Source organism: Thermobia domestica, chromosome 18 (assembly GCF_964235325.1).
Source record: "Thermobia domestica chromosome 18, izTheDome1.hap1.1, whole genome shotgun sequence".
Taxonomy (NCBI): domain Eukaryota; kingdom Metazoa; phylum Arthropoda; class Insecta; order Zygentoma; family Lepismatidae; genus Thermobia; species Thermobia domestica.
In genome coordinates, this window is record NC_137471.1 from 131,782,640 (window position 1) to 131,795,352 (window position 12,713).

The window sequence follows — 12,713 nt, forward strand, 5'->3', positions numbered from 1 at the left end:
TTGTCTTGAGACTATTATCGGTAAAATTGATAGGTGCACCAACATTAAAGTTACGTGTGCTACAAATGGAATTGTCTTATGTGAATCTCACATGGAGGATTTGTGATTTCGAAACAAAATTGAATAAAATACTGAACACAATCGGAAAGAAACGACACAATCGGGAAAAGAAGTCAGGGAAAGATCAAAATCGGGAAAGTAGTTCAGAGAATGAAAGAGGGTCGTAAGCCTAGTTGAACAGTGCAAAATGTTAGAGGAAACTTGGAAGGGTATAATGAAAATGAAAAATGAATAATGGGTCTAAAAATAAGGGGATGTATGTACGTGTAGAGGCAAAAGAAAAATTAAGTGTACTCCACTCTCTTCATCCCAAAGCACCAAAATACACGAGGCACTCGTGTAACGGCCACTGTCGAACTTCCCGTTTCGTCTTTGAATCGACCTCCTTTGTCAAGAAGCCACGTATATTGCACGCAGGGTGCCAGTATCATATAAATTTTTCTGTCCCAATAGAAGATTCTCTAAAAGACGGATGACACATTCCGTAACGCTTTGCATATACGCAATAATGATCTTGTATTTAGGGGCGTCATTTCAGACTTCGCTTGGGGGGGGACAAGAGCACCACCGACATAAGATTTTCACGTTTTGTACTAGTATATTAGTATTCAATCTATTAAAGTATATATTCCACAAACTCTTGGGGGGGAAATTGCCCCCTCCGGTCCCCCCTAAATGACGCCCCTGCTTGTATTAATTAGGATAGTAGTTCCATTAGTGAGGGACAAATTCCCGGGAAAATATTTTCCGGGTATGTTCCGGGGAAGATACCCAAAAATGGGATATTCAGTTAATTTATGTATAAAGACAAAGAAAATTGAATTCTATTTCTATATTATGATTTCAAAATTAAATTAGTTTTTCACAGTATATTTACAATGTCGTCTCCAGAGTATTCTTTACAATGTATATTCTCAATGGTATTATACTATTTTATTAATATTTTATTGTGTTTAGACAGTACTTATAAATGTATATTTGTATTCAAAATTCAATTTGAAAACAAATTATATAAAACTTTCTAAAATCCCTCCTAAAATCAGACTAGATTAATAGAGAAGTTAGTATTTCGTGTTGAGTGTCCGGACCACATGCCCACCCTTGACTACTACTTTGGTGTCCACCAACCTAAACAAAACCTTATGTTAAGTTTGTAGCAAGAGGTGAGAAACTGTTGTAGCAAGAGGTGAAAAACTTGTCTGTGTAGTAGTCTGTGGTTTTAGCAGAGAATAAAGGAGGCAAAAAAATGCAACATGTTTTTAGAGGAAGAATAAACGGGTAGTTTAATTCTGTTCCTAACATTTTGGTGACCTCGAGACGTGATAGAAACATGCAAGAAAGTACAAATTATTGTCTCAGTAATTTTGTGTGAATACAAAGAAAGAAAATATGGAATCCCTGGTACAAAAACGAAAAGAAGTACGGGCATTTTTCACCCGTGCACACAATGCATTGTTAGTAGTGCTCAAAGAAGAACCTGTTTCAGAAAAATCTGTAAGGACAAAGTTCGCTACGTTAGAAAGATTATCTGGTGAACTAGAAGAGTTAACCGGGAAAGTGACTGAATTGATTTTGCAAGATTCTACGAAAACAGAGGAGGACTTTGAACAGGAATTCGGTAAGGCAGAAGAGTATAGAGAAAAGATGGATGCCGCTCGTATCGAGGTTGAAATGTTTTTTAGCGCACGTGCAGTGTCAAACAAAGGTAGTGAAGTGTCAGTGGTGTCTTCGCCTACTTCAAGGAGGAAGTTGAAGCTGCCAAAAATTGAACTAATAAAATACGGAGGTGAAGTTAAAAACTGGTTGATTTTCTGGAGCCAGTTTAAAAGAATTCATGAGGATAGATTGATGTAAGAAGAAGACAAGTTCCAGTACTTGATCCAAGCCACAGTACAAGGATCCAGAGCTCGTGAAATAGTGGATAGTTTCCCGCCTACAGCAGAGAATTGTTCTAAGGTTATTGAATGTTTGAAAAACAGGTTTGGTAGGGAAGAGTTATTAATAGAATTTTATGTGAGGGAACTGCTTGGATTAGTCATTAAAAACGCTACAAGTACAAAGTGCAAGGTTGATACGTCACAGTTGTATGATAAACTTGAATCGTACTTGAGAGCACTAGAATCCATAGGAATGACTACTGATAAGTATGCTGCGATGTTATTTCCATTGGTTGAATCGTGCATACCAGAGGACATTTTAAGAGTGTGGTTGAGAAATGCTAGTGTCACAATAAGTAGCGAGGATGGGCAAGAAAGAACATATGGTGACAAGTTAAACCAGTTGTTGGCGTTCTTGAGAGCGGAAGTTGAAGGTGAGGAAAGAATATCACTTGCAAAAACGGGTTTCAAGTTAATGGAAGCTTCCAATAAGAGGGAGAAAAAGAAGAGAGAAGAGGAGCACGTTATGACCGCGAGTGAATTGTTTGTGGGTGAACGAAATAAAAATTCTCTTAGTTGTATTTTTTGTGATAAGCATCACGAAAGTAAGGAATGTTTTCATGCTTCAAAGCTTTCTTTGAACAAGAAGCAAGAACTCGTAAAAAAGAAAAAAGCGTGTTTTGTTTGCTTAAAAGTTGGGCATTTTTCAAAGGCGTGCAAAGCAAAAGTGCAGTGTGTTATTTGTAAACAAAAACATTGGGTGATTATGTGCGCGGAGTTACCGTCCGAACGTAAGGATACTAGCGAATCGGAAAAGGAGGAAGAGAAACCTAAAGCTACCCTGTATAATCAGTGTTGCACACAAGATGTTGTGTTACAAACTTTGCCGGTAGTGTTGGAAGCTAACGGTAAAAGGCGCATTGTAAGGGCGCTCATTGATTCAGGTTCTCAGCGGTCCTACATTTTGTCTAGTACTGCTAAAGAGATGTGTTACACACCAGTGAAAACTGAACAAGTAATACATGCGTTATTCGGAGGTGGTTCTTCGAAGAAAACAGAACATAAATGTTACAATATAATGTTGAAAAGTAAGGTAGGTAATGGTGCAGTTGAAATACAGGTTTTGGATCAAGCTGTTATTTGTAATCCCATACCAAAACTAAAACCAGGTCCTTGGCTTGAAGAGTTGAAGGCAAATAATATAATTGTCTCGGATATTGGTGTCCGTTCTCCAAAAATCGAAATATTGCTAGGTGCTGATGTTATGGGTAAACTTTATACCGGAACTTTGCATCACTTAGATTGTGGTCTAACTGCTATTCAAACTGTGCTAGGTTGGGTAGTAGTCGGAAAATTGGTCGAGCATATGAGTGAAAGTGTTCATTCTATGGCGACTCTTACTCTTTTGAATCAAAATACACGTTTAGCAGATTTGTGGAATTTAGAAGCCATAGGAATTTCTGACCCCTGTGAAACCTTGAGAAAAAGTGAAATAGACGCAGCGGTTTTAGATCATTTTGAGAAAACTGTAACTGTTAACGAAGAGGGAAGATATGAGACTTGTTTACCTTGGCTAGATGGCAACAGTGATATTCCCGATAACCGAGATCTATCGGAGAAGCGACTAATACTGCTTGTAGACGATCCAAGAAAGTTTGAACAAGAACTTGTTCAAGACCATTCAAGACTATTTGATGAAAAAGACGTCAGAACTGACGTCACTTTTCTCTTGAATTCAATAGTTTCGTTCAAGAAATTTCGTTTCGGTCCTGTTCTAAATAATTGAATTCAAGAGCTTTCAATAGCCGATCAGCGCCCGAGTGCCGCTTGCAGGATAAACCAAAACAACATGGCGTCGTGGGATAGAACAGCAGTTGTAAAATTAATTTCTTTGTATGAATCCAATTCATATCTTTATGATATTCAAAGTGTACATTATCATAATAAACAGAGAAGAATATCTGCGCTGGAAAACATCGCGAATAATCTTGCTGATGTAAGTATGCACAATTATGTATACGGTACTTCGCTATGGTAGTATGCCATTATTTAGTCACTGTTTCGGTTTGATGAAATAATGATGCCCTGTATGGGGAAAAGATAATATTGTCACAGCTATCATGTTCCTCGCTTGGTTTCTTGTATTTTGACAGTTTTTCTTTATTTCAATGATCCATAAAACATGGAGGCGGCAGAGAAATAGTCCCTTCTTTACAACAGTGATGCTACAGCGATAACATCATAAAAACACTGCCATATAGTATTGATCTACAATTTTTGGAAATGGTTAAGAAAATGTGTTAAGTTAGGGCATTTATTCCGAAGTTGGGCGTCCGCTTTCGCCTCGTTTTTTTGCTGTTATTTCCTTTGAACACTTTCTGCGATTTGTTACTAGGTTCATTAATCCGTGCTCTTAGCAAAATTTAAAAAAAAAATTGTTCGTTATCAACGTATTGCTTCACAAATGTTAAAAACTGTTACTTCATTGCCCTTGTACATTCGCCATGTTGATAACATAAATGCTCATGTCTTTCCCACAATGCAACTGTTTTGTTACCTTGCGCCAAGTAGTTCCCCCGCTCGCCGTATAGTCCCATGTTTACAACCGCTTATAAATAACAAATAAACAGATTTTTCGAGACTCTTATATATTATCAAGCACACAAACGATCAAATTATCCATATCTTTCCTGTAAATTTTAAAAATTTTGCTGGAAACGGACGCCCAACTTTGGAACTTAACCCTAAGTTAGTGTGCCATTTCGTTATTTGTACACTATATGAAAAACAAAATAATATTAAATTCGAAGTGCAAGGGAAGCTTGAAGTAACATTTGATGTACAAGGACAAAAATGCAGTGAAAATTTGCTGGCTAACAAAAAATCATCTGGAATATTTTCTAAAAGGTTTAATGTAAACTATCAAATTCCAAATACCGTCAGAAAGTTTCGAAAAATATTGTTTTTTAATAACCTGTATCTACTTTCAGGGTTATCGTGTTTGTAGCGGAGAAAACGCTAATATTGTAGTTATTAAGTAATAGGATCTTGTTACATAGTTGCCTTGACCAAAATAACAAGGTGAACGTATTGTTTTAGAGTACTTACATTTCTGGGTTAAATGCTATATCACCGGACCAATTTTTGGAAATTTACCGGATGAATTGGAAGGTTTGTTTGGGTCATGAGAAAGAGTGAGTGAAAATCACGTTAGGGAGATGATTGAAGTTAAGAAAGTGATTGTTGTTAGGCGTTTTGGATATTATTTAATATTTTCCCCCAAATCACTTGGCAGTGACTCTGGGTAGAGTTAGTAGTCATTGCGGTTCATTATTTGTACTTGTGATGTATATACACTGTGGACGTATGATATTAAAACATGAAGCAACATGTGCTAGGTAGCCACTAAAAAGCAAGAATGCTATCTAACCGAGTCTGCAGGAGGGCTCGAACATTAGCGAGGCCAAGACCCACCTCTTTTCAGTACCCTCTCAAGAGCATACCACTTTGTACGCCCCCGCGTTATTACACGGACGCACTAGCTTGATCCTGCCCTGAGTCAGTAAGATAGCATTCGTGCTTTTTAGTGTCAACCTAGATACATTGGTTTATACACTGTAGTTTTTTTTGTCATACATTCGGACGCTTTATTTATACTAAGTGGTAACTTTCTATTCCAAATTGTAGAAGTTTACATGCCTATGTTGCAGGGTTGGCTGGTTTAAACCAAAAAACAAAAAAAAGGTTCGTAAAAGTGTAAGTGTTTATAAAATCTTGATGAACACACATTTGTGGGTTATTACGTTTCACTCCCGTATATTATTCGTATTATATTCAGACCTAAATTCCCCATTCATTACTCAAAAAGATTATACTACAAAAGCAACTTTTTTTTTTAATATAAGTTTATAAATGTTTGTTTTGTGATTTTTTTGTAGTTGTTATTATTGTTATGTAATTGCAAGCTAAGAAAAATTCTAAATATTGTTTCGTTTCAATGTTTACTATTGATAAAATACATCGAAAATGCCGTACTTTTTGTGTGTGGGGGGGGTCATACCGACCCCACGAGAGGCATTTAGTGAAATAAGTATCTTTGTTATCTATTTATGTATAAATGAGTCTGAGCCAAAGTTGACTCAAATAATTCGTATCTTTATTCACTTTTCTTATTGATATGCATATTAAGTCGTTGTATTTCTTTAATTTGCACCAATAAAAGTCGTTGTTAACTAACTTGAACTAAATTAGTTCTTCTGTACTCCGTAGTACTTTGAAATTGTTCATGTGTAATTCTGTATAATGGTTTCACTTGTGCAACTGTTTATCTTTTTGTCCTTCTGAAATTAGTCTTGACAGTTATATTAAGAAGCATGTAAAGATCAGTACAACGTATTTTTTTTATCAGGATGAGTGAGTCGGCAGACGTATCGCATTTGTGGCCAATTAGTCCTGGTTCCGAGTTCAAATGGAGGACAGTTTCTCTCGGATGTAGCTCGAGAAGCGGTTTTTATTCCGCTTTAAGCTTATGTGGCCCCTTCCAGCATAACCCGGTTGTTGCATAATAACATCAAGGCGAAACAAAATTATTTCTGTCCATATATGATATGAATATATAGAGCAAATTATTTAAACTATAAGAACCTTGTTTAAACAAAAAAAAAAACTTTTTTTTGTTTTTTTAATAAAAACCATGGTTTTTGCCAACCCTGCTATGTTGCTTCATGTGAAGTATAACTGAAGGTAGCCTTAACCTAATGTAACGTAATAGTCAAAAGCGCACTTTGAGCAGGACATTCATAGGAACTATACCTAATCGATCCCTGCGGAGCTTGTAATCACTTTCGCTCGCTCAGCTATGTTAAATAAGTAACATTAGAGAACTTTTATTTGCAAGATTGGGAAGAAACTAAGAGATACCCAAAATCACTTGTTTTGCTCACAGTGCAATCCGAACCGAAGAATGAAAGAATTACAATATTCCATGGGAGTTAAAATTCCATGAACAGAATACGTTTCGAAATCGTGCTTTTTACGCCTCTTGTGGTTCTAGCAATTTAAATATGATTGTCGCACCATGATTTTTATCATTTCAATTAACATTAGTACTTATGTAATTTATGTACAAGAAGTTTGTCATATTGAACAAATATATTTTTCTTCCTTCTTCTGCTTCAATAATATGTTTTTTCTGGCTTACTGCTATTGTATTTAATATACAAAACCATGTTATTCATACGTGCACAAATTTTTCCTCTGTGACCAGAGTTAATCATAATATTAGCTCTTGCTGCTGGGTTGTAAACCGTTAACACTGGTCACAGGAGGAAAAATTGCCGTATGAGTGAATAACATGGTATTTATCAAATATAGAGAAGTAAGCCTAAAAATAAAAACTCAATATTGGAGGACAAAGAAAAAAATGTCTCGTGCTCAACATTATATCAGCTATTGTACGTAAGTTACAGAAGTCCCAGTGTAGGTTGAAATGGGTACAATCACAGAGCACACATTATATTAAAATTGCTGGAGTCACACAATGTGTAATAGCTCTTTTTTGAAAAATCTTGGCCAATAGATGAAAATCCCTTAATTTTAGCAATTAGCCTGTTCTATTTACGTTCCTATTCCCAACTTGTTTTACGCTTCCGTCGCACTTTACTTCCACGTCCAGCATGAAGGAATGAGCTTAAACTGGTGGCGAGATACTTTAACTAGGTTTCGTGGAGGTTTGATAATGTGATAGGTAACAGCCTATCCTGCAATTAATGATCTTGTATTATGGTTTGGGCACCAGCCAACTGCATTTTAGTCAAGTCCCGGTCATAGTTTGCAGCCCATGTTAATAGTAGGTCCCATCTTTCGTAACTGTGTCCCCATGTTTTTGGTTAACACTGTCCGATTTAGTTATGTACCGTACCGACTTCAGTGTTATTCAAGTCCAATGTTTCCACGCTTAGAACTCTATTGCATTACTCCTTATGCGGTGAAAATATATTTATTGTGTTCCTTCACTTAATTGTATGGTAAGCTTTTGAACTAGGTGCTATTGCTGGCTTGATAGCACACCTATTTGTTTCGCAACTTGTACGTTTCTTTATCTATCAGTATACTACACTCATTACCATGGTTGGTTGGTTTAAAGCAGCTTCTTCTTCTTCTTCTTTTTTTTCAAAAAACCAACAAGTTTAAACCAAAAAACGAAAAATGTTCGTAAAAGTGTAGGTGTTCGTAATATCTTGATGAACACACATTTGTGGGTTATCACGTTTCACTCCCGTATATTACTCGTATTATGTTGAGACCTGAATTCCCCATTCATTACTCAAAGAGATTATACTACAAAAGCAACTTTTTTTAATGAGTTTATAAATGTTTCTTTTGTGATTTTTTTATAGTTTGTTATGCAATTGCAATCAAAGAAATTCTAAATATTGTTTCGTGTTAATAATGTTAACTACTGGTAAAATACATCGAAATGCCATACTTTTGTTGGGGGAGGAGGGTAATACAAACCCCTCGAGAGGCGTTTATTGAAATCAGAAGTATATTTGGTATCTATGTATAAAGGGGTCAGAGCCAAAGTGGACTCAAATAATTCGTATCTTTATTCACTTTTCTTAGTGATATGCAAATTAAGTCGTTGTATTTCTGTAACTTGGAGTAATAAAAGTCATAGTGAACTAACTTGAACTAAATTAGTTCTTCTGTACTCTGCAGTATTTTGAAATTGTCCATATGTAATTCTGTATAATGGTTTCACTTGAGCAACTGTTTCTCTTTTTGTCCTTCTGAAATTACTCTTCACAATTATATTAACAAGTGTGTAAAGGTTAGTTCAACATATTTTTATCAGGAGTCCTTCGTGAGTGAATCGGCAGACATATCACATTTGTGGCCAATTAGTTCGGTTTCGAGTTCAAATGGAGGATAATTTATTTCGGAAAGCGAGCAACGGTTTGGATTCCTCTTTAAGCTTATGGGTCCCCTTCCAGCAGAACCCGGTTGTTGCATAATGACACCAAGGCGAAACAAACGTATTTCTATCCATATGTGATATGAATACATAGAGCAAATTATTTAAACAAAACAAAACACAAAAAAAAACTTGTTTAAAACAAAAAACTTCTTTTTTTTTGTTTCTTCAATAAAAACCATGGTTTTTGCCAACCCTCCTCATTACTATACATCTTTAGTTAGTTCTCTATCCCAGCTAGTGTATGATGCTTACGAAGAACATGTCACTAAAAACTACGACAATAGTTAGCTTCTAAAGATCTTTATTTAGAGTGCATGGCCTGAAAAAGGGATGATTTCTTTCTAATTCTTCCGTACTTTGTTGTGTTAAACACATATCCCTACTACAGTTATTGCACGCACCAACATACATCTTTGAATTACCAAAGAATTAAATGCTAGGAGATATGAAACTGCATCTACTGAAGTGAGAGTTAAAAGTATTCTGTATTTTCTTTAGGTAAGACCAGGGACAAGTAAAGATGATGTGAAAGTGAAGATAAACGGCCTCAGAACTCAGTATATGGCTGAGAAAAATAAACAGAAGAAAACTGTCCGGAGTGGGATGGGAGTAGATGAGCTGTATGTTCCTTCTCTCTGGTGCTTTCAGCAGCTGAGGTTTCTTGACAATCATACAGCTCAAAGAAGAAGTCTTTCTAATCTGGGAACATTTCAGAAGTCTTTCACCACAGCTTGGGTAGGTAAACGTAATTTATTTTTGCTGTTTATATTATTTTTATTTTTAGAGTTATTTTTTAGAGACTAAGAAACAAGCTTAATGATCATGCCAGTTATCTACTAACATGAATAATGTTCCTTCCAATTGTATTGTTTTACCTCCTATATTTGGAATGGTCTGTCCGAGCGTACTTCCTTGACCACAGTACTGCATCGAATCTTAAATGCTTCATATGAGAAATAATTCTTCCCTCTGGGGTAAATGTTTTAAAGTTATCAATGGTGGGGTTTGAATGTCAGCAGTAAGTGCTACCGAAAGAGAGACTAGCGTATTTGAGAAAATAAAAAGAAGCGATTGTGATACTTGTTTTTTGGTAACATATAATGACGATGTTATGCATGTAGTATAGTCGTCATTATATGTTACAGAAAGAGAGACTAGCGTGTTTGAAAAAATAAAAAGAAGCGATTGTGATACTTGTTTTCCGATAACATGTAATGACGATGTTATGCATGTAGTATAGTGGTCCAGTTAGAATGCAGTGCAATACTTGTGTTGAATATATGGATCTGTACTCAGATGCCGTAACGCAAACGTAATATTTACAGTTATTATATAGCTCAGTAGTTCTCAGCCTTTTGTAACTGACTACACATTACTCAATGCTCACGACCTTTTGACACACTGATTTTTTTTATTAATTATTAGGGCTCGGAAGTCGAAGACCTAAAAATTTCTGGAAAAGGACCTAAAAACTGAAAAACAAGGGTGTAAAAATAAGACCCAGTTTACTTAGAATTACAAATTTAATGAATATAATGCTCAAGAAATACAAGCTTTTAGTGATATACAATATACAGTCGAAAGAAACTTTATCATGAAATGCTTTGTTTTGTCGTTCAATGTTTTTTTATTTTCATTATTGTTTTGTTTAATAATAATAATATTGTTTCTGTTGTCCAAGTTAAATTCTACATTTTGAACACTTTCGGAGGACAACTACAAGCCGGACACTTTTGGTGAAGGCCAGGGCACCACATTAGTCCGTAACACTCTGAAATTATAATTGATCGGTGTATCAGTCGGCACGTAATAAAATATATGTAAATATTTTATGCTTTCAATTGTAGATAAAGAATAAAATTACTTCCCCGCCGGACGTGAATGCGTCAGCCTTGAGCAGGAAGACATACGAAAATAAATTTTTATTTGGCCTTTCCCAGGAGTAGCTGAAGGCAAAATTTTCTCCTAGGCAAAGAGATGTGTTGCGTCTTTCCTAGTCCTAATCTATGGTTTACATTTTATAACAGTGATTATAATAATTTAGAAGCCATTTTTCAGAAGGAGGTAAGGGCGGGTCCTAGCGCGATTCTAATGCGAGTTAATGGCCAGTAAATTTATTGCCGAAAGATGAAGTGGAGGAAAAAAACGTAAGACCTATAAAAAGCTTCATAAAGCCAATAAAGAAAGAAGAAACGGCGAAAAAAGCAAAAAAGGACAAGTAAAATCCATCATTTTCTGGCCTACAATGACCCAAAATGACCATATATTATGTTAGGCCTCGTCTCCGGGCATTCGTAAAAAAGAAAAGAGAGAATTCTTCCTCAACTTCCGGGCCCTATTAATTATAATATAAATTATGGTAGTGCAAAACTATGTTTCTATAAAGTAGTGACTCTGTAGTACTTAGCTTTGTTGTTGCTACTAGAAGTTTTGATTGGTACAGTCCATATCAAAATTAATTATTAAATACTTCATGATTGTTTTCATCTTTAAACTTTTCGCGACACACCCTGTGGGACTGAGCAACACAGTACGTGGAACACACGGATTAGGAACCACTGATCTAGCCTATGTGTCCGGGGTTTGTATTATAAATGCAATATCCTGAATAAAGAGCTGCTGCTTGTAGTCCGGCAAGTCACGTCCACGGTACGAATAAACGACGGTGGTGGTATAACTATTGGTTTAATATATTTCGAAGAATTGGAATTTAATAATAGTGTTGACTAACTTCCATTTTATTTCTTTAATTTTTTATATTCTACATTTTTAATTTCCAGAAAAGTTCTCCAGAAGACGAAAACGGATCTCCAGCAGACGATAATGAAACTCCAGATTTCCTGGAAATACCAGTAGCAGAAATGCCGGTCACACCAATAATCATAGAATCAGACATTTCCAATACTCCAATTGCCGAAACAACCACCAGTAGTACACCAACGCCGAAAACCAAAAAAAGGCAGAAATCTTCCTCCAGCAGCGAAACATTATTCTTGGAGAAGGCATCTGCTGCTCTTGAGCAGTTAAATGTCCCCAGCAGCAGCACAAGTTTGGATCATTTTGGTTCCTTTGTTGGTAAGGAACTTGCTGAAATTAAAAATGTAAGAAAACGAAGACGTGTGATGCTAGAAATCATGTCTTTAATTAACGATGCTATAGAAGATTTGTAAGAAATGGAGCTTACTTAGTTCCACGAAGTAAATAAAATGAAATTATAATAAATACACATTGAATTTCAATATTCAGTATCCCTTTGATTCTTATTTGTATATAAAGCACTACATATAAATAAAAAACTTTCAATGGGTTTTAAAAGTGAATGTTAATCGTACTGTATATGCATCAATGCCATATAAGGTGGGATGAAGTGAATTTAAATAATTACAATGATTTATATGCCAGGCTCTGTCGAGAGACACAACTGTTGAGCTCGCAGAATGGCTGTTTTTATTGTTTTCTAGAAGACTGTCGTTTATAATAGTCATGGGTCAATCCCCCTTTCCTTCGTAAAGTAGAACTAAAAATTCCGCCACTTGTCAACTTGTAAGTTCATTTGGATAGCAAAATTTGAAAAAAAATAAATCCCATGGCAAAAGTAATTTACAAAGTCCTAGACTTTATCATTAGGTTTTCTATAGATATAGCTTGTCGGTGAAAAAAAAAAAATGCTGCGTATATTTTTTGCAACGAATTTACCTAAGGTTGAGGCTTGCTTTTGCTACAACAAGCAATAACAATTACTAGCTGCGATGGGGTGAAGGAAGATTAAGGCACATGGAGCTTTACTCAGTCTTGCT

At 35.7% G+C, this 12,713-nt stretch overlaps 1 protein-coding gene across 1 annotated transcript; it reads left to right on the forward strand.

Moving 5' to 3' along the window:
- The first annotated feature begins 2,167 nt into the window (after positions 1-2,167).
- Positions 2,168-12,129, forward strand: LOC145674823 (uncharacterized). Its single transcript, XM_081745043.1, has 3 exons — positions 2,168-3,030; positions 9,415-9,651; positions 11,697-12,129. Exons 1-3 carry the CDS (start codon positions 2,191-2,193, stop codon positions 12,084-12,086), a joined length of 1,467 nt encoding a protein of 488 aa, XP_081601169.1. The 5' UTR covers positions 2,168-2,190; the 3' UTR covers positions 12,087-12,129.
- Positions 12,130-12,713: the final 584 nt, after the last annotated feature.